We start from the raw sequence: 23,174 nt of genomic DNA on the forward strand, positions 1-23,174 counted from the left end.
CCAAATGATCATTGGTCTAATGCATGGATAGACAAACTGTTCGGTAGATTTATTGCTTTATTGTTCGGCCCCCAGCCACGCTTCCCCTGCGAGCCTCTGTAGCTTCTGTTTACGCAGGGTGGCTTTGTAGTGGTCGTAAAGCAATTAGCAGAATTACGCAGCGGTGTGTGTCGAAAGAGCAGTAATCAAGTCCCACACGTTTCTTCTGTCCTAATATCCCTTTATTTGCTCAAATCAATATCTGCCATCAGAATCAAGCTGCATCTTCTCCCTCTGTTTGCAGCTACACAACAAAAACTGCTTTCACTTTTTCACTCAGCTCACAGCCTTCCAAGCTGCTTTCGTCACATCCTGGCATACTTCCCTTGTACGCGCCTCCTCTCAGCCTCGAGACACAGAAGGTTAACCCTTCACTACACCCAACACAAACTAAGGCCCAGGGGCCAGATCTGGCCCAATCGCCTTCTAAATCCAGCCCGCGGACGGTCCGGGAATCATCGTGTTTTTACATGAGTAGAATGTGTCCTTTTATTTAAAATGCATCTCTGGGTTATTTGTGGGGCATAGGAATTCGTTAATTTTTTTCCCTTTCAAAATACAGTCCGGCCCCCCACAAGGTCTGAGGAACAGTGGACTGGCCCCCTGCTGAAAAAGTTTGCTGACCCCTGGTCTAATGCATAGAGCAGAGCTTTCCAGACTTTTCACGTTGGTGACACACTTTTTAGACATGTATCATTTTGCAACATTCAGTTTTGCATCATTCTGCGACACAGTTAATTTACTAGCAAACTGGAGGTTAAACTAACCCCTTTCCAGCCCTGGGAGTTGTGTTTGACACACTAACGTGTCGTGACACATGGTTTGGAAAGCTCTGGCATAGAGCAAGTCATGCCCTTGATTTTGTCTTCACTCCGGGCGGGGTGGTCCTGGAAATTGGAGGGTGGGTTAATATCACCCCATTGTCATGGTCAGACCACTTCCTGGTGAGGTTTGGCCTTTCAGCAATGATTCTCAACCTGCAGGATTTGGGAACCAGATATATAATAATAATAATAATAATAATAATAATAATAATAATAATGGCTTCCAACTAAATATTAAAATACAATGGTCTGTTACACATTAAAAGCTTCCCTAAACAGGGCTGCCTTCAGATGTCTTCTAAAAGTCTGGCAGTTGTTTTTCTCTTTGACATCTGGTGGGAGGGCGTTCCACAGGGCGGGTGCCACTACCGAGAAGGCCCTCTGCCTGGTTCCCTGTAATTTGGTTTCTTGCAGCGAGGGAACCACTAGAAGGCCAGATAGAATGGTCCACCTTTGGAGACTGGTCAAATCTGATGGAGTCCTGACTGCTCCGGGCAATTCTAAAATGGATAGACCAGGTGATCCTGTTGGGGCCTTTGTTTCACTATGGAATGGTGAGACCCATAGAGCCCTTGACACGACTGAGCACTCTCTGGTGCCGTGGAGTCATTTTGCCTGTTGGTATCCTGAGGAGCTGCGGTAGATGAAATGGACTTTAATTTCAATTTTTTGAAAAATTTAATAAAATATTTAAAATCAAGGCATAGATCTCACTTAGGAACTGATTGATCACAACTTCAGAGTTGTGGCGCTGAGGACAGTGAAGAGATCCTTCTTCACTGCCTCCATTGCAAACTTGGGGAACTATCCTGCAGAGTTGTTCTGTGTTATCTGGAGGCTGGTTTCTCCTAACCAGATGGCTAAACACTTTGCAGATAAAACTCCTCAGATGCCGCTGTTCTAACAGTGCCAGCCGAGGTGTCTTAACGCAACGTCAAGCCCATTGTTGTCGGATTAGTTCCAGTTCATACAGCCTTAGGATGTGGACAGGATATTTGCAGCAATGTATCCAACCACATGGGATGCAGGTGGCGCTGTGGGTTAAACCACTGAGCCTAGGACTTGTCAATCAGAAGGTCGGCGGTTCGAATCCCCGCGATGGGGTGAGCTCCCGTTGCTCGGTCCCAGCTCCTGCCAACCTAGCAGTTCGAAAGCACGTCAAAGTGCAAGTAGATAAATAGGTACCGCTCCGGCGGGAAGGTAAACAGCGTTTCCGTGCGCTGCTCTGGTTCGCCAGAAGCGGCTTAGTCATGCTGGCCACATGACCTGGAAGCTGTACACCGGCTCCCTTGGCCAGTAAAGCAAGATGAGCGCTGCAACCCCAGAGTCGTCCATGACTGGACCTAATGGTCAGGGGTCCCTTTACCTTTTTATCCAACCACATGCTCATTAGATTTCTATCCTTCCTGGCTTATTAAAGCTGGCCTAGATGGTGTGAATGGGTCAGAAGAATGGTAAATGGATACTTGCAATGATGGAGTGATACCCACTGTTATTAAAGAGGGTGGTAAAAGCCTACTCTAGACACCCAGTGAAGCGTAAGAACAACAGACCGGTCACCAACACTCCTTTTTGGGCAAAGGTGGTAGAGAGGGTAGTCATAGGGTGAGCAGCCTCTGGGACCTCATGACCAGGACATGTCAACAGGGCTGTTTTCAAGGGTTTGGTGGAGGAGACTGTGTCTTTTGGATCAAGGCTGGTTGCTTATCTTTTTTTAAAAAAAAATTTATTCAAAATTATAACAAGACATATTATCCAAAAACATATCATCCTTGTTTCCCACCCCCATTTTTCCTCCCTCCTCCCTCCCACACAAAACCCACCCACCCCCACCCCACCCCCTGACTTCCCTCAGTTCCAGTCTTTGGTTTCTCTAAGAATGCTGTTTTCTGCATGTTACAAAGTTGTATAGATCCTCAAACTATTTAGCTGATTATTATCAATTAAAAGTTTGTGAATGTTTATTCAAAACCTGCCAAGGTGTCCAGTTCGCTTTGTTGCGTCTTCAGATACTTTGTAAAGGGTTCCCATTCATTCTTAAAGTCACAGTTATCCTTGTCCTGCAGCTTATATGTCAGTTTTCCCAGTTCTGCATAGTCCATCAATTTTTCTTGCCATGATTCTTTAGTTGGGGTTTCTTCAGTCTTCCATCCTTGTGCTACCAGAACTCTTGCGGCCATTGTCGCATGCATGAAGATGTTTTTCAACTTTTTGGGCAGGTCTTTCCCTACAATCCCTAATAAAAATGCAAGGCTGGTTGCTTATCTGAGCTGTTTGCGTGGGGTGGGGAAACATATAGATCACCTGCTTGCTTTTGTGACTTTTAAACTCTTGTTAGGGAGTTAGCACCATGCAGCTGCAGACCTCAGAACACTCTAAGGTGGGTTTGGAAGGTACAGTGTACAGAACGATTCCTGCCATTCCCCAGAGGGGACAGAGACGAGTGGTGGTGGTAGTTGACTCCCTTCTGATCGAGATAGAGGCACCAGTGTGCGGAGGAAACAAGATGTCCCGGGAGGTGTGCCATCTCCCAGGTGCAAAGATTCATGATGTGACAGAGAAGATGCCAAGTCTTATACACAACCCCTTCCTTCTGATTCATGTGGGTACAAGCGATACTGACAAAGATTATCCATCTAAACCTTTAATTAAAGCAGTGATACAGTGCAGGATAAAGTTTAGCTGGACGTTTTCCCTCATAGGCACCAGTGAAATGAATTGAACCTGTACAAGAGTAGCGCCATTTTTTTACACAGCTGTCAAGAATTTCGCAGAACCATGACCATTAATTGTACTATCCAGTACTATCCTAAATTTATATACACTTTCCTTCTTCCTGCATATTTGGGTTTTCTCCCCCCCCCCCAGCCTCTTGCCTCAGTGCTTGGCTGAAACGCCGAAGGGGGTTAATGTAAGGTTTAGGTTTTGGGTGCATGTGAGCAAACAATGATTTCTTAACAATAAATCTAAAGCAAGATGATCTCCGCAAGAAGGCCAAAAGTCATTTCAAAGGGGCTAAAGCAAATATTTTATTTTCTACGTTTGCAGATTCAATTTGTGTACGAGGCTTTGATCCAAACATCAACATGGTCACCGGAATAACTCCAGTTAACCCCATGTTGTCAAGTATGGGATTAGTAGCCCAGCCGCCACCAGCGGAGGTGCCTGTCATCAAAGAAATAATTCACTGCAAAAGCTGTACGCTCTTCCCTCCAAATCCAAGTAAGTGTGCTTGGTTAATTTAATTATTGCTCCAAATTGCTAGTCCAGTTCAGGCTGTCCCAATCAGTTTTTACCCAGGGTAACAATGGCAATTTAGTTATCCCTTCACTTAACGTTTCCACAGGGAAAAAGACTTCACAATTTGGATAACATGAGGCAAACTTCCTTCCTTCCTTCCTTCCTTCCTTCCTTCCTTCCTTCCTTCCTTCCTTCCTTCCTTCCCTTAGCACAGCTCTGATATATTAGCATCCCACAACATAGGGAGCGTTCACTTTATACAGTGGTACCTCGGGTTAAGTACTTAATTCGTTCCAGAGGTCCGTTCTTAACCTGAAACTGTTCTTAACCTGAAGCACCACTTTAGCTAATGGGGCCTCCTGCTGCCACCGCGCCGCCAGAACACGATTTCTGTTCTCATCCTGAAGCAAAGTTCTTAACCCGAGGTACTATTTCTGGGTTAGCGGAGTCTATAACCTGAAGCGTCTGTAACCTGAAGTGTATGTAACCCGAGGTACCACTGTACCTTGGTCTATGTACCTCAGGGCTGCCAGCATCTCTCCAGGGCTTCACAAACAAGGGGACGCTCCCAGGCCTACCTGGAGATTGAAGCTGGCTTCGTCTTCTGCACACCAAGCCGATGTTCTGCCACTGAGCTGAAACTTCTCTGCAGGTCCAATATTTGCCCCAGTCCCCGTCTAGGGAATCCTCCCTCGCTTATTGCTGCAGCCACGGGTTCAGTCTTCACCCCCTTTTAGTAGACTCTTCCCCCTCCCCCGTCAGGTTTTTTGTGATAGGACTTTTATGGGATAGGTCTTGTGTCATTTTGATTTTATTTTTTTTACCTTTTGTTCATTGTGATGATCTTCACCTGAACAAAAAATGCTTTGATTAATTGGGAGCTGATAAAGCAAACAGCACTGAGCACATAAGTTCCTGTCTTAATGGCAGAAATGTGTGGTGTCAGCTGATTAATATTTTAATAACCAAATAAGTTCTGTGAGGACTTGATCTGATTAGATGCCTTTCTGATTATTCAATGTTAAACTTTTATTTAAGCAATTTATTTTATGTCTGAAATGACTTATGGGGCTGAATAGGAAAGCAAGTGAGAACTTTAATTTTTCTCTTAGATCTTCCGCCACCTTCCACAAGAGAGAGGCCGCCTGGATGTAAAACCGTGTTTGTTGGAGGATTACCAGAAAACGCTACTGAGGAGATTATTCAGGAAGTCTTTGAGCAGTGCGGTGACATCACAGCAATTCGGAAAAGCAAGAAGAATTTTTGTCATATCCGTTTTGCTGAAGAGTTCATGGTTGATAAAGCCATTTACCTTTCTGGTATTTGTCACATTCTTTAATGGGTTTTCTTTGCGGCTTCTCATTTGCATTTTGCGATGTTGATTTGCTGTTATGTTCTTTAACCTTTATCGTAGCAAGTGTTTGCAAAGCTCAGGAGTTTGGGACAGAAACTGCAAGGGCACAGGCACAATTCCTCTATCCCTAATGTATGGTCAAAATAAAAAAAATTCATTCCAGTAGCACCTTAAAGACCAACTAAGTTAGTTCATGGTGTGAGCTTTCGTGTGCATGCACACTTCTTCAGATACACTGAAACAGAAGTTGTCAGATCCTTCTATATAGTGAGAAGGTGGGGAGGGGTATTACTCAGAAGGGTGGTGGGAATGGGAGATTGGCAGATAGCTGAGATGAGCCTGTTGACGACTCTTAACGACTGTAATAGGTCTTACAGGAAAAGGCAAGGGGTGAGAAGGTGAGAAATGGCTTAGTCATGTATAATGAGATAAGAATCCAATGTCTTTGTTCAGACCAGGTCTCTCCATGGTTTTAAGTTTGGTAATGAGTTGCAATTCAGCAGCTTCTCTTTCCAGAAGTCATTTCTCACCTTCTTACCCCTTGCCTTTTCCTATAAGACCTATTACAGTCATTAAGCAGGCATGAAAATTGCCGTGTAGACAATGGATCAGAACTGGGTCATTGATGCAAGTGGATAAACCAGGCACGCTAATGAGCAAGATCAGAAGAGACGAGGCTGTAAACATGGGGTATAAATATATCACTTTGGGATATGTCCATCCGTACTTAATGTGCACATCTGTGGTTGTGTTATTGAATAGGTAATGACCCCAGTGTAAGACCTGGTTTGCACGTGCAGCAAAATGAATGGGAATGAGGTAAAAGTGAGTCAAAAGGACTGTACCACTTAAGACATCATCATCATAATACCTTTATTGTCAATGTACAACCTGTGTACAATGAAATTAACCAAGCCTCCCTCCCCACCCCACACAAACACTCAGTCTCATTGCACTCTGTGTGCTTGTCGCACAACACACCAACCCCGAAAGTCAGTTGCACTATATTATTTGCCATTCAGCACCCTAACAGCCCACGGATAGAAACTGTTTTTTAGCCTGTTGGTACGACTGGCTATACTTCTATATCTCCTGCCTGAGGGTAGAAGATTAAAGAGCTGCTGGCCAGGGTGTGAATCGCCCCTGAGAATTTTTCTCGCTCTCCTAAGGCATCGATCCCTTGCGATGTCATCTAGCGGGCTCAGGGGACAGCCCATGATACCACCCTCTGTAAAGACTTTCTGTCCGTGGACCAGTAGAAGGAGGTCATCAATTGTTGATTAACATTGTTCTTTCGCAAGACCCTGAGGAAATGGAGTCTCTGTTGGGTCTTCCTAACCACCTGAGTTATATTGTTTTTCCAAGTGAGGTCTTCACTAAAGTAAACTCCCAGGAATTTAAAGGAAGAGACTCTCTCCACACAACCCCCCCCCCAATATACAATGGGGCTAGTTCCCCTCTCTTCCTCCAAATGTCCAACACCATCTCCTTTGGGATGCTCCTCACACTGCACATGCAAACCAGGTCCTACAATGGAATCATGAGGAGAACCCCTCATAACCTATGTGAGGATCCCAAACTGTTACTGCATCGTATTACGCTAGAATACTCATTCCATCATATCTCAAACAATACCAGAAAGAGGAAAATAGCTTTGTATTTACTGGGTCTCCTCCCAGGCTTAATTTTCGTAAAATAATGTAGCAAAGTTCTAGCTTCTAGTGTGACAGAGAAGCTGCTGTGGGTTTGGCAGATGCTTTGTTTTAATTGCACTGAATTACTGTTTTTCCTAGATGATCTTTATTATGTTTTCAAACATAAAACATTCTGAAGAGTGTAATTTTTCAAGCCTGTAATAGACAAGAGACATAAAAATAGAATACATAAGTTATTGCGACTACAGTCTTCATGTTACATGAGGATACAGCCCTGTTGCTGTCGTTGACAGTATAAAGGTGGATCACACACCACTCCCAGATATGCTCTGCTCACAGAAATCCCACACACGCCATTGAGGTTTCTGATGTAAACAGGGCCACACGCAGTGGCGTAGCGTGGGTTGTCAGCACCCAGGGCAAGGCAAGTAATTTGCGTCCCCTAACCCGTGGATTTTAGGTAGGGGCAGAGAGCTGCAAGTGTGAGCGCCCCCCCCCCGATGTTGCGCCCAGTGCGGCCGGCCCCCCCCCCTGCAACCCCCACGCTACGCCACTGGCCACATGGATTGAGTTCTCACTACGTCTTTCATTTACTTGCCAATTTATGCGATCGTATGTGGGGGGAAATCATCAAAAAAAGGAAGTAGCAGGCTTGCTCCTTCTTCATTGTGACAACCCTTTCAATATTTGAAGATGGCTCTCATATCTCCTGTCAGTCTCCTGTTTTCCAGGCTAAACATACCCAGCTCCTTCAATCGTATTGGTTTGTAGACCCTTGATCATCTTGGTCGCCCTCCTTTGCACATCTTGCAGCTTGTCAACATCCTTCTTAAATTGTGGTGCCCAGAATTGGACACAATATTCCAGGTGTGGTCTGACCAAAGCAGAATAGTACTATTACTTCCCTTGATCTGGACATTAGGCTTTGGTTGATGCAGCCTATAATATCCCTAGCTTTTTTGCTGCTGCATCAGAAGGTTGACTCATGTTAAGCCTGTGGTCCACCAAGACCCCTAGATCCTTTTCACATGTAAGCCAGGTGGTCCTCGTCTTATTTTTGTGTATCTGGTTCTTCCTTCCTAAGTGCAGAACCTTACATTTGTCCCTACTGAATTTCATTTTGTTAGCTTGCGCCCAGTTATCCAATCTGTTAAGGCTATTTTGAATTCTGATTCTGTCTTCTGTGGCATTAGCTACCCCTCTCAGTTTGGTGTCATCTGTAAATTGGAGGAGCATCCTCTCAGTTCCTTCAACCAAATTGTTTATGAAGACGCTGAACAACAATGGGCCCAGGACAGAACTCTGCAGTACCCCACATGTCACTTTTCCCCAAGATACTGAGGAACCATTAATGAGTACTCTTTGGGTTTGGTCAGTCAACCAGCTACAAATCCACCCAACAGATCCAACAGATCCTACAAATCCACTCTTCCAGCCCACATTTTACCATCTTACTCACAAGAATATCATGGGGGACTTTGTTAAAAGCCTTACTGAAATCAAGATACACTATGTCCACAGCATTCCCCTGATCCACCAAGCTTGTAACTCCATCAAAAAAATAAATAAAATGAGATTCATCTGACATGAGGTATTTTTGAGAAACCCATGCATTCCTGCAGAAGATTTTAAAGGTTAACATTTCATTGAAGACAGAACTTTTCCTGGTAGGAATAATGGAAATACAACTAGAAAAGGACCATGGAACATTATTTCAATATATGATCACAGCAGCAAGACTTATATACACAAAAGTAGAAGGGTTCATCATGACCTACCATGGAGGAGTTGATATGTTTAATTACAGAAAAATCAATGTTGATATTTACTAAAGATTGGAAACCTCTTGTGGACTTTTTGCATGAAAAAGAAAAAAGAACTTGTTATATCTGGGTTCTAGGAAGAAAATAGAAAGTGGAATCATTGGTTGTTACATTGGAGTGGGTGATTAGAGTATATGTAACTGGCAAAGAATCAGAAGTTCTCGTTTTTTTCTCTTTTCCAATTTTTACTTATTTCTCTTTTTTTCTTCTTTTCCACTTCTTGGTTTGCATTTTATGTAGATTAGGGTTTTTTATCTTTGATATATTAAAAAGATTCTAGGTATTTGATATTAACTTTTGTATATCCTTTTTCAAACTTTAATAAAATATATGGGGGGGGATAAGCAAAGACTGATAAGTAAGCTATTAGGCAGCAATAAAAAGTTCATTTTAATCAGGGGTGTCAGTTTATTGTGGAGTTGTTGCTGCTCCTGAAGGCAAGTTTTATGCAGCATCCACATGTTTTCCTCATTAAAATGTACCGTACTGTTTCCCCATTAAAACCAGTACTGTTTCCACAAAGAACCATACAAGTTTTTATACACACACACACACACACACACACACACACACACACCCAACAAGTGGTGAATCTGAATTAAAGATGTGGCATTTTGATGAGGACGTTGTGTGGATGATGCAAAAACTTGCATGGGTGTGCAGCACCAAGTCCGCAATAAACTGCTGTGTGGAAGCACAGGGATCACATTCACAATATCAGTCTGTTTTCCTCTATTATTGACAGCGCATTTGGCTCAACAGAAGTGTTATGTGCCTTCAAAATGCAGATGGGTGCATTTCTTTATTTAAGCCATTGTTAACCATTTTTTAGTCCAATGCAGGGTTTCCTAAACTTGGGTCTCCAGTTGTTTTTGGACTACAGTTTGCATCTTCCCTGACCACTGATCTTGCTAGCTAGGGATGATGGTGTTGGGATTTTCCATTTAAGTTGCAGACGTGTGAGATTGTTACATGTCACATGTCTGTTTCCATTCCAGCACAGTTTGCTGGAAACTTCCGCTGTGTATCGCTTTTGCTTTTGACTCTCTCTCTGAGGAGACGGAAAGAGAGACAGCATGTTTCTTTGTCCTGATTTATGCTTAATAAATCCGTAGCTTGTTAGTATGTTTCCACAAGCCTCACACCTCTTCTGTTTGCGCAGTTGGCTCTGCTGATAAAGTGTTCTCAGGCTTTGAAGCCTGAGTCGCTGATTTACGTCGCGCCTGAGGTCGGGGGATCGTCACGGCTGGAAGGGCATGGTCCAGCTGGGGGTTAGCCAGCTGGCTTCTCGACCCCCGAAGGATGCCAGCAGATGGGAGTTGTAGTCCAACCACAACTGGAGACCCAAGTCTGGGAAACCCTGGTCTAATAGTTACAAATAGCAATAAGAAGGCAGGCCCCGCTCTCAAGTTAACAGTCTAAAATATGACATAAATGGTGAAATATACTCAGAGTCAAGAGTGGATTTCATGCTCTTTCTTCAGCTCATAGTGGTGAGGAGGAATGAAAGTCCCCCCAAAGTATCTGCTTTATATACATTATTTACACAATGGGCTGCACATGATTGGCTAATTCCGGAATTCTTCTGTAGGCCAATCAGGTTGTGGATACTTCCATATGGGGCTGGATTGGGTGGCTCCTGCAGACCAATCATACTGCTGCATTGTTCTAGGACCAATCAGACTGCTGCATCTTGGATCCTATTGTTCTAGGACCAATCAGACTGCTGCATTTTGCATCCTATTCAACTCAGTACATAACAAATGGGAAAAGGTGCTGAGAGAGAGGAGGAGGTGAGAGAGAGGAGGAGGAAGACATCAAACTCAGACAATGGGTTTCACATATGGAGTATTTGTAGCAGCCAGTTCAAGGAGTGAAGCAGCTAAGCTAGCTGAGAGAGCCTACAACCCTCTCTTCTTCTTTATATCTGGATGGAGTGCTGTTGACTTCTTGTTTTCCACATAATGAAACCACTGTTTTAATAGGCAGGCTTCAAGCAAACCAGCAAGAATAAATGCTAACTCATTGACAGGATGCGACACGTATGGACATAAATAAAGGAAAGGAGACCTGACGTGGTTTTTGCTTGTTGTTTCCAGGTTATCGCATGAGATTAGGATCTAGTACGGACAAGAAAGATTCAGGCCGACTTCATGTTGATTTTGCACAGGCAAGAGATGACTTTTATGAATGGGAATGTAAACAGCGGATGCTGGCCCGAGAGGAGCGTCACAGGCGCAAAATGGAAGAAGATCGGATGCGGCCCCCCTCTCCGCCGGCCATTATGCATTATTCGGAACACGAAGCAACTTTGCTGGCAGAAAAACTGAAAGGTAACGGGACGTTTCCCAGCCATGTTGTCGATAAATCTACAACTCTGTCACAATAAGTTGTGTGCATATTAATGGGTAACAAAACAGGTCTCGCTCTTAACTTCCCTATAGCTGTTCAGGTGTGATAGTGCAGGCTGTAAAGGTAAAGGGACCCCTGACCATTAGGTCCAGTCGTGGCCGAGTCTGGGGTTGCGGCTCTCATCTCGCTTTATTGGCTGAGGGAGCCGGCGTACAGCTTCCAGGTCACGTGGCCAGCATCACTAAGCCGCTTCTGGTGAGCCAGAACAGTGCACGGAAACGCCGTTCATCTTCCCGCCGGAGTGGTACCTATTTATCTACTTACACTTTGACGTGCTTTCGAACTGCTAGGTTGGCAGGAGCAGGGACCAAGCAACGGGAGCTCACCCCGTCGCGGGGATTCAAACCGCCGACCTTCTGATCGGCAAGTCCTAGACTCTGTGGTTTAACCCACAGCGCCACCCGCACCCCTAGTGGAGGCTGTGGCCTGTAGCAAAAGAAGCAGGCATACCAAACAAGACACTCTGCCTCCTCTCTCCCACCACTGCTGCCACATGGGTCTCTCTCAATTTGTGTGTGTGTGTGTGTGTTTTAAAAAATAAGTCTGGGAACAAACATTTAACCAAATGCATGTACCGTACTTTTCTCTGTATAGGACAATGTTGTTGTTTTTATTTTGAAATTATGTAAAAAATTTGGAGTTGTCTTATACATGGATAGTGCATAGAGGGGATGTGGGATTGGTTGCTGCTGCGAGCCGGAGATTGTCAGTGGCTAATGGGTGTGTTATTGGTGGGTGCGGCAAGGGCGGGTTTTGATTGGCTGTCGCTGCTGCAATTGGGCGGGCGACTGGCGGTCAGTCAAGTGAGCGAATTTTGGGCAATCCCCCTAAAGAAAGCTCAACAACTCTGGGCAATCTTCCCCACAAAAAGCTCAGCAACTCCATTTTCTTAATTAGGACTTATACACACACGGTGTGTGTGTGTGTGTGTGTTATACATGGAGAAATACGGTACATGTGCTTAAAAATAATGGCAATGTGTTTTCCTTTCGCACATGATATCCTGAATGCACTTAGGGGTGAATAATGCAAAGACAGTCAAGATGTTTGTAACAGTTCTTGTTTATTATATGCTATCTATTGTAAAATTACATAGAACGAAATAAAAATATAAGAATAAGAAGAATAAGAATAACAACTAAAGATGCACACCTGGTGGGTAGGTGTAAGATAATTAACTGCTCAGCTTCCAGATTCTTGTATCTGTCACTGTTGTTCACAACGTGGGAGGCAGTTGGGTTCATCCCACAAGGGATTCACTGCTGTCCTCCTCCTCCTTCTCCTCCTCCTCCTCCTCCTCCTCCTCCGAGGTTGCTGATTTCAAATACTGTTAAAAATCACACAGCACCTAGGCAGTATGGTAACATTTCTACAACAGACAGAAAAATGTTACATGGTCCGCCAAGTCCCTCAGCAATTTTCAAGTGGTCTCTGGTGGAAAAAGGTTTGGGAACCGATGCTAAGCTCATACAGAACAAGAGGCATTGTCCAGGGTCATGCGGCCAATGAGATGGCTGCAATAGGGAATACCCAGCTTGATAAATGCGCAGTGCCAACTTTGTAGGCAGAAAGGACCAATGGGTTAGTTCATATTTGTGTGCTCAGATTCAGAAAGCTCCCCCCTAAATAAATTCACACATAACTCATATTTTTGGTTTGGTTTTTGGCAGAATTTAGGCCACAACTTTATTGATTACAGAAAGTGTCTGGTTGCATAGGCTCTGGTTTGACTAGCTCCCTGCACCTTCGCAGGTAGCGCTGACCCAGGGCACCAGCATAGGTCAGCCAAGGAAAGCCGGGAACAGGCTATCTCCACCACCCAAGTGTCCCCCTGGACTCAGGCACGGGCACAACCCCCTCACAGGGGTTGACCAAACCATTGAGTCCCTGGATTCCTTTAATGGAATACCCTTCACATAGGGATGGTGAGAACATTCTCCCATCCCTATCACCTGAACCAGAGCCTGTCTGCAACCTTACAAGTTGTGACGATTTGCTTTGTGGCAGGCGAAACCCCAATGGCAACAGCCAATCAGCCAAGTGGGGAAAATTCCTGCCGTGCCCCTGTCCCAACGACACACGACGGCATAGCAAGGTCAAGCGCAAAGCCCTAAAAGTAGGGAGAGGTGGGCGGGTGTTCTGAATGCACTTGCCGAAAGAGGAAGCTCTGGGTCACGTGCATAAATAGGTCCTTCGAACCGTTTGGACTGCGTCCCATTGGCCAGATTGCACCCAGCTTCGAGGGACCTACCAATTGGGTGTTGTGGCTGACCAATCATACCCACCCACAACACAGGGCGTCGGTTTCCAGGTCTCACCGCAATATGTGCCCTCTTTAAGGGAGGACCCGATTTTGGTGGTGTCTCCGCAGCCCCTGCCCCAGAAGGGCTGCTGTTATTCTATTGATTTTGGTGGCTATGCAAAGATGTTGGATCTAACAAATACAGCTTCTCTGAGTGTCCCCCAGCAGTCACCCCTCTCAAGAGGGTGGGGAGTTGCAACATGAGAACTTTATCTGCAAATTTGAAGACCTGAGGTTCAAACATTTGAACAGATATTTTACATTGGACACCCAGATGGTTGACTTTCATCAGCTGATGGCATTCAAATATATAAATCATGACTTTCAAGATAAGTCGGACACGGAGCAATGGATCCAAACTACAAGAAAGAAGATTCCACCTAAACATTAGGAAGAACTTCCTGACAGTAAGAGCTGTTTGACAGTGGAATTTGCTGCCAAGGAGTGTGGTGGAGTCTCCTTCTTTGGAGGTCTTTAAGCAGAGGCTTGACAACCATATGTCAGGAGTGCTCTGATGGTGTTTCCTGCTTGGCAGGGGGTTGGACTCGATGGCCCTTGTGGTCTCTTCCAACTCTAGGATTCAATGATTCTATGATTCTAAGTCTGTGTTGCAAGGTTTTAATGGCACTTCCCATAAATATGTGTATGCTTGAGTAATTGACATGCTGCCATCAGTGCAATAATTTCCTCTAAAATATATTTTACAGTTGGAGAAGAATGACTTTTTTAATATAAGAAAGTGCTCCAGTATACTAAACAACAACAAAAAGATCAGTTATGCAAATCAATTATACCTAAGAGCATTTATATAAGCAACAAAGCATTATATATTTTTTATTTTCGTTCCTCTGAAGTAATATTTTTGAACAGTGTCAGCTTGACTCTGAAGGAAAGGCTGCAAAAGGCTGGAAACCAAGCTTAGCTTTTAAATTGGATTCTATTATTTGCGTTCCAGAAGATATCTCCAGCAGACAAAAAATAAATTTACTGTCAGGGATCCAGGTGAACTTACAGAAGCTGAGGAGGAGGTCTGCGTTCTATTTCCAACGAAGATAATTATTTCAGCATGTAAGCCACTGGGCAGTCGGCTCATCAATTTAGAAAGCAAGGAGTGAAGATGAAATTAGGATTTTAAAAATAACCTGTAGAGAGGGCATTATGTTAGGTAATGTAGTTGAGCTGTGAATAATTTCCCTCTAGCACTTGTTAAATTGTTAGCAACTTGTATCTCCTAATTACAGAACCAATGAAGATTTTTCTCCTTGTACAGAACCGTCAATTAACTGTTAATAGGCTTGCAGGCCCATGCAGCTTGCCGGTGATGTGGACCTAGATTTTCCTGTGAGCCCTCAGGGAATTTTCCCAACCCTGCAATGTTGCACACACAATTGCAGCCGAGCTCAGCAACAACAAATGCTGTTTCCATCCAATTAAATGGTTTTGCAACTGTGGAAACTTTGCTACCTGTTTAGTGATGATTATGGGTTTTTTTAAAAAATCTCATTTTTTAAATAAACAGTTGCCTCTTGAATGTTACTACTGAGTGTCCTATAGTGGAATAAGAAATGTGTGGAATTATATATATATAATTTTTATTAATTTCAACATACCAATTATTATACATTCCACAGAACTTCACATCTTATACAATCTTTTTGGACTTCCATCAGCACCTCTGATGACCCACCATTTTTATCATTTCTTCTGCATTTCTTAAATTCCTATTGCCTTTAATTATCTTAACTCACAATCCACCTCTTTAACCATTTTTGCAATAATTCAAATAATTTACCTCACAAAACGTCTTGCAAACTGACAAACGTAATCTGGTCATCACAATTACTTTTCAAATAGTCCGTAAATTTACACCAGTCTTCTGTGAATCTCTGGTCCCGCAAGTTTCGAATTCTTCCGGTTAGTTTATCCAATTCTGCATAGTCCATCAATTTCATCCTCCATTCTTCTTTTGTCGGTAATTCTTCTTGCTTCCGTTTTTGTGCCAATAATATTCTTGCTGCCGTCATTGCATATAAAAACAACTTACAATCCTTTCTGTTTATATCATCTCCTACAATGCCAAGTAAAAATGCTTCTGGTTTCTTAATAAAGAAATGTGTGAAATTTTTAATATGTTGACTTTTGAAATGTCAGTGTCGTGACAATTCTTATTTAAAAGTCTACTGCAGAATTAGAGTTCTCTTATTAAATTACAGGGATGGATCTCATGCTCATGGTGGTTCCCGTTGGGAAATGACACATGGTTAAATTCTGTTGTGTTGGGTTTGAAGGTGGGGTTGCAGCTGTGAGTGGTTGGCAGCGAGCTTGAGTGCTCGGTGGCGGTTAGGCATTGGTTTATGGTTTGGTTGGTTGAGGGGCATGGATTGGCTGTGCCTGCCCCTCTAATGCTGCTGCTGCAAGGGATTCCGTTAAAGGAATTGGGGGCTAACTATTGCTTGTCCACTCTGTCAAGGGGGCTCGGGCCATAGCAATGAGCTCCTGGTTGCATTTTGGGTGAGGGCTGGTTCCCTGCTCCGCGTAACCCCCAAGTGTATTCCCCCATTCTGACTTTCGCATTGTGCGGAATGTCAGTCTGTCCCCCATGGTGGGGGCAGATAGTCGCAACCAATGCCTAAGCAACCACTCACAAATGTGTATTTTAATAAAGTTGTGGCCAAAATTATGCCAAAAATCTTAAACAAAAACTTCTGTGATGTGTGAGTTATTGGGGTGGATCTGGGGACCTCGACGCACAATTCTTATTTAAAAGTCTACTGCAGAATTAGAGTTCTCTTATTAAATTACAGGGATGGATCTGGACAGAAACACGCAAAAGATGTGCTCTTTTGTTCAGACCCATTTCTACCATTCTCTGCCTTTTAGTCTGCAGCCTTCAGGTTGTTCCTGCAAAGACCAACTTGATTGGAAAGCGCTGTATAATAAAGATACCTATTATAATAATAAAAATCACATTTTCTGTTCACTTTAACCTCATTTCCAGCTTAATTTCCTCAGTTTACATGTTACTCTGTGCAGCAAATGTCACATGAGAATAACATTTCTGAGTTTTTGTTTTTGAGAAAGAAAAAGCAGCTTTAGAAGGCTGCAATTTCAAGTGATGTAGTGGTTCGACTCATGTTTCCCTTTAAAATAGCTTCCCTGTTTTCTTTCCTTGGGCTCCAGATGAGGAGGGGCAAATGGTGAGGTAGAACGAGTCATTTATAAGGAATACAAAGCTGCCGTCACTCCGTGTCACTTTGCTCCATTTTTCTTTGAAAACCGAATGGAATGTTTGAGGTATTGCTACCATGTGGGAGCTCCTCCCTCCAGATGGGCGCATGAGGCAGTGGTGCAAGGAACATAGGAAGTTGCCTTGCGCCAAGTCAGACTCTTGGTCTGTATTGTCAGAGGCCCTCCAGTGTGGTGTAGTGGTTAAGAGCAGTAGACTCGTAATCTGGTGAACCGGGTTTGATTCCCCGCTCCTCCACATGCAACTGCTGGGTGACCTTGGGCTAGTCACACTTCTCTGAAGTCTCTCAGCCCCACTCACCTCACAGAGTGTTTGTTGTGGGGCAGGAAGGGAAAGGAGAATGTTAGCCGCTTTGAGACTCCTTAAGGGGAGTGAAAGGCGGGATATCAAATCCAAACTCTTCTTCTTCTTCTCCAGGATAGGGTTGCCACCCATCCCTTAAAAACAGGATTGTCTAATTTTTGAACATCAGTGTCCCCTGTCCTATTTGGGGTGCCTTTTGTCCCATTTTCAAAGTCATGAAAAAAAGTCACCTCCGCCAGTGGCCTGGTCCACCTTTATCTATGTCATCCTGGCAGGGTTGAAATCATGGGACAGGGAGTTACAGCTAGTCCTAGTTTTCCATTGAATGTCCAAATTACCTTTCCTGTTGGTACCAGTGTGCCCAGTTTGGTCCGAACTTAAAAATGAAAAGCATAATGATGGTGGTCAACAAAAGAGGCTTAAAGATTGTCTCAAGGCAAATCTAAAAAAATGTAGTATAAACACTGACAACTGGGAAACACTGGCCTACGAGCGCTCCAGTTGGAGAACAGTCTTTATCAAAGGTGTCATGGGCTTTGAAGACACTCGAACTCAGGACACAAGGGAGAAACTTGCTAAGAGGAAGGTAAAGGTAAAGGGACCCCTGACTGTTAGGTCCAGTCGCAGATGACTCTGGGGTTGCGGCGCTCATCTCGCTATATTGGCTGAGGGAGTCGGTGTACAGCTTCCTGGTCATGTGGTCAGCATGACTAAGCCGCTTCTGGCGAACCAAAGCAGCGTACAGAAATGCCGTTTACCTTCCCGCCAGAGCGGTACCTATTTATCTACTTGCACTTTGACGTGCTTTCAAACTGGTAGGTTGGCAGGAGCTGGGATTGAGCAACTGGAGCTCACCCCGACACGGGGATTCGAACCGCCGACCTTCTGATTGGCAAGCCCTAGGCTCTGTGGTTTAGTCCACAGCACCACCTGGTATGCTTGCCAAATCCACACCGTGATCAAATCCCGCCCGGAAACCAATGACCCCACTGTGGAAGGACGTGTGGATCCAAAATTGGCCTCCAAAGTCACTTATGGACTCATTGTTAAAACCATGTTTATGGAAGACAATCTTACTCGGCTACAAGTGATCACAGAAGAAGAAGAAGAAGAAGAAGAAGAAGAAGAAGAAGAAGAAGAAGAAGCAGCTCAGTTTGTAAAAACAGTCTTTCAATTTGTGCTAAAATTTTCTCCCTGTTATTTTTTAAAAATGAAATATTTGTGGAATTAAATATTTAAATGAAAAAGTGATTTAGTCAAGTTAAAAATGAGTTAAAATAGCCCCACTTCCTTTTTGATCAACACCAATTTAGTAGCATGTTAATTTCCCCCACCCCTGCAAATATTTTCATTAGCACTGGAAGACTTTTTTTTACCCACCTTTTAAAATATTAAAGCCAAGTGATTATTCAGTGGTACCTAAATAAGATGTCCTTAGCACAAATTAAAGAACCAAATTATTAAAGGCAATTGAAAACATTGATTAAAAAGCTCAGAATTGTCCCTTCCCAGTGCACATGCCAATGTCATGCTCATTAGTGAAGATAGCAGCGCGCGCACACACACACAGAGTTATCCCCCCAGGAAAATCAATTACGATTTGGCAGCTCAAGACATTTGGGCACCTGAGGTGAACTACAAATTGCTGCCCACTCCCCACCAGGGAAGAAGGGGTGAGTGAACAAGGGAAAAATAAATATATTTATTAAGATCTGCTGCCCCTGTGGATCCTGCTGCCTGAGTCGGTTGCCTCACCTTGTCTCATGGGTGGGCAGACCCTGGCTCAAAGCTGCAAAGCTAGAAGGCTTCAGGGTCAAAGCACTTGGTCACTGAAAGCGCTATAGACAAGATAAATTAATAGTTTACATTTAAATGATTCTTCATCTTACTCTGACTGTGAGCAGGGAGAGCCTTAAAAATCCTTATCATATAATTATTCCCAGAGTGAAGCTGTTTCATATTGCTTTATTGGATGAAAATTCAAGCCACAACATTTTACAAGACTCGTAGTAATTAGGACTTTGGATGACAATTTATAAAGTTTTATGTTAGGGTGTTAAGTGAAGTCTAGTGTAAGAAACATCATAAATGTTATTTATGAGACGATTAATTCATAAGGGCAGAAGTGTATTCATAGCACAAAGCATGTAACTGTAATTTAACTTCTTGAATTGATTGTAGATGACAGCAAATTTTCAGAAGCTATTACAGTGCTGCTTACCTGGATCGAGAGGGGAGAGGTGAACCGCCGGACGGCCAACCAGTTCTATTCCATGGTGCAGTCGGCAAATAGCCACATCCGCCGACTCATGAACGAAAAGGCAACTCACGAACAAGAAATGGAGCAAGCCAAGGAGAATTTCAAAAATGCCTTAACGGGGATCCTCACTCAATGTAAGTAACACCCGTTAGTCTTCTGGTGGTAGTGGTGGGGTGTTAGGTAATCGGTGGTGGTGGTGTTGTAACCCTGAGGGTAAGTAGTTTTGATATAGTCCCTTTCACTGTGGAAGATCAAGGACCATTCATAAGATTTTACTTCTCAAGGTGAGCAACGTTATCTCAGTGGTGCTGTTGTCGTTTGTCAGTAAACTCGAAGCAATGGGAAATGTAAGGAGACTGACCGGGCGATTCCTCTGTCATCTGCTGTGAGCAAGCCCAATTATTTTTGCATTGAGATTCATCTGATAGCATCTTGGAGTTTTGTAGGAAGTGGCACTTGTTTTCACTCTTTTGGGAGGGGATTGCAACTAGACAAACAATAAAAAGATGTCTAGCTTTAGGAAACAAGAGTATATCACAGAAAACCCAGCCGCCTTTACTGAGCATCTCAGCTGAGGCCCAACTGCTCTCTTTGCCCTCAAAAAGTAGAAGGACCTCACGTTCTGCTACGACAAAGCGGTACCATATTCCAGAGGAGGTGGAAGCCGTCCCAGTTTACCTGTCAAAGCAGGTCTCACCTGATTCCTGTGGATGTGATTTGTTTTAACTGTTTTTTAGTTTTGTATTGTAAATTGTTGTCACCTGCTTAGGGATTTGCTGGTGAAGAACAGGTGGTATTATTATTATTATCACCACCACCAACAACATGATATTTTATATATATTGGGGATCCTTATAGATTGCCAGGTGGCAGAAAAATCTGATAAATTGGCAGTACGAATTCTGCCTTGTGTGCAACAATTAATTATCCAAGGGGTTTGTGTGTGTAAAATATAATCAGTTCCATAATCTTAATGGGCCTTCCTCATAAAAAATAATCAGAATAATTTCTTGGCAGATTCTTTTCTCCTTTTTTGTAATAAGAAGTACTTCCTGCCCCTTTAGTTATGAACATTAAAGCCAACTTTTATTTCACTTAGACCATGTGGAAAATAGCTTGGATCCAGTAAAATGGTAGACAAATCACCTCAGTAAAAGCTTCTCCGTTATCCCAGCATGGAGTCACCTTTTCAGAATAGCAGAGGTTAATCCCCTGTTTCCACTGTTCCCCCCACAGAGAAAATGTGATAACCAAGATTTACCGTATTTACTAGAGTCTAATGCGCCATCAAATCTAATGAGCACCTCAATTTTCAGAAACTTGAAAGCAAAAACAGAAGAGTAGTTGCTGGCGAATGTAAATGTGCCATCAAATTGAATGTGCACCTTAATTTTTGCAACATAATTTGGCCACAAAAGGTGAGCATTAGATTCGAGTAAATACAGTATAACTTAGCTATCATTAGTCACCACATAATTATCTTTGTCGGCAGAGTGTCAACAAGAGATGTCTAGTGTGCCACCTTCCCTCCCTGAAAGTCCCCCCAAGCCTATTAAGTGTGCCATATCACCAGTGTAAGGCATCTTCCAGAGTTTTACTAAAAGATTGCCTATCTTCAAGAAGCTCATAGTCAGAAGGACATAGCCAGACAAAGGGACATTATTTATTTCAAGACATTATTTCTTTCAAAAGAATGATGAATATGTGTTAATGTTTTTACTAATCAGTATTTAATTAATTTAGCAATCAGTAATTAATCTTTCTTAGGTTAATTATCTGTAACTTCAACCTTGGTATGGTTTAGAACAGTGTAGAATTTGTTTTTCTCTACCAGACCCCTTTTCTTGAAGCTTTGCCTTTGTAAGCTAGGCTGAATGGGAACAATAAAGTACAATAAAAACAAAATAATAAAGATTGAAAACGTTTTATATCTAGACTCTACCTGCTTTCTTTAGTGTGTTGGTTAGGTGTTAGATTCTTGTTCCCTTTTTTAAATGTAACATGGGAGTTTAATGGTCTTGCTGTGTTTGAGATTTATCTGATGGGAAGAGTGTCTTCAAAGCCTTGTGTGACACCCGCCCGCCCACTGCTTTTGTTGTAAAATGGAGCACATTTTGTGTTGAAAGCATTCCCCAAAGATTTTCCTGGGGACATCCGATACTCCTCTCTCTTTCCTCGTTATCCTGTTCTTCCAAAGTGTAACAAGAACCGCCACTTCATTTCTGGTCGGAGATGCTTCTGAATTATTGATCTCAATCCTCAGAACATAGGATGGTACATGTTTTGTTATGGAGTCTGAGGCAGATGGAAGGGAAAGTATTCCCCAGATATCACAGAGCTATCTTTGCCATTGTGCTTTCTCATTCCATGAAAAGCCAATGCAGAGAACAAGCTGTATCAACGGATCAGAACCGTTCATGCAAATACCTTGGAGTGGTGGGTTAGTCTGTGAGCCAGAACTCTGATATTGGGCTGACTGGTGCCAAGCAGAGATGAAACAATGTTTTTTTTCTTCTAAAAGCTTATTGCTTTTATAAATATGCATGCTGGATTTCTATAACTTTCAACTTTATGAGGTGCTCATTTGTATTCGAGCCAAATAGCTAACTATCCGTCAATTTCCCAGTTATTTGTTGGGTGCAGGGCACTGGCAATTTTAGGGCACAGTGAAATCTTGTTGAAATCTGGGTCCTGGTTTACAGATTAGGCTCTTGCAAGATCCAAGGAGTGTCAGTTTACTCACTTGAGTAATGATCCAATTGCTAGGTAGATGGAATTGCATGGATATTCCCAAGAAAAAATGGTGGTCATTGGTCTCTGCCCATTGAGCCCTCCTGCCAGCCTTTCCCTTGAAAAAGAGCATTGGGCAGGGGAGCGCCCCACATGAGTCCAATACTTCCTCTCTCCCACCCCCTGGCAAACCTGGTCTTTCCCAATGGTGTGCACCCTATTTGACTTGGCTGCTTAAAATCCAACAGAAGGGCTGGGCAGTGCATCACATTGGGCACCCATTAGGCCTGGGCAATCTATCGATATATATCGCTCAGAACTGGTATGAGGACTGCGGTGTCAGCTTCACTCAGTGGTATATTGCTGGTGAAACTGCCACAGCTGCTGAGTCCCTCTGCTAGCAGCGTCCGCTGGAGGGACTCAAGAGTTCCTGGCTATTCCCCCCTCCCCACCTCCTTCTCTCTTTCTGTCAATCACACATCCTGGTCCAAACTGCAGCAGGCTTAGTGAGTTTTGCAGGAGTTCCAAATGATATTATTATTATTTTGCAGGAGTTCCAAATGATGATATTATTATTATTATTATTATTATTATTATTATTATTATTATTATTATTTAAATTTGTATACCACCTTTCATCCACAGATCTCAGGGCAGTTCACAACATAAAAATACAGTATGAAAGCACAAAATGCATGATAAAAGCAAGAACAAAAAAATGCAAACAAACCAAAACCCTTTCCCTCCCATTTCTTTCTCTGGCCTCCACTAATGCCAGCAGTTTCTCATAGCCATATGGTGTGTTCACATGAATCTGCACATTCACCTAGTTCCCAGAGAGTTGGGGAATTTGGAAGTTGGGCCAAGCAACAAATGATTGAGAAACGCTGACTGCACTGCAATATTGTGTCACTTCACCTGAGGATAATTGTAGACTTGGGACTTAAGATTTCCACACACTCTGTCACCAAATAATCTCTGTTGC

The 23,174-nt window shown here is 43.2% G+C and overlaps 1 protein-coding gene across 7 annotated transcripts in view; it reads left to right on the forward strand.

The window, feature by feature from the left end:
- Positions 1 to 23,174, forward strand: part of ENOX1 (ecto-NOX disulfide-thiol exchanger 1) — a 297,090-nt gene that overhangs the window by 202,257 nt on the left and 71,659 nt on the right. For all 7 annotated transcript variants that reach the window (XM_082234433.1, XM_082234427.1, XM_082234431.1 and 4 more), the window contains 4 exons: positions 3,912 to 4,085; positions 5,216 to 5,422; positions 11,035 to 11,268; positions 19,381 to 19,593. In XM_082234433.1, coding sequence (XP_082090559.1) covers positions 3,912 to 4,085; positions 5,216 to 5,422; positions 11,035 to 11,268; positions 19,381 to 19,593 — 828 coding nt within the window. The remainder of the gene's footprint in view (positions 1 to 3,911; positions 4,086 to 5,215; positions 5,423 to 11,034; positions 11,269 to 19,380; positions 19,594 to 23,174) is intronic.

Source organism: Podarcis vaucheri (genome assembly GCF_965113315.1).
Source record: "Podarcis vaucheri genome assembly, chromosome: 8".
Taxonomy (NCBI): domain Eukaryota; kingdom Metazoa; phylum Chordata; class Lepidosauria; order Squamata; family Lacertidae; genus Podarcis; species Podarcis vaucheri.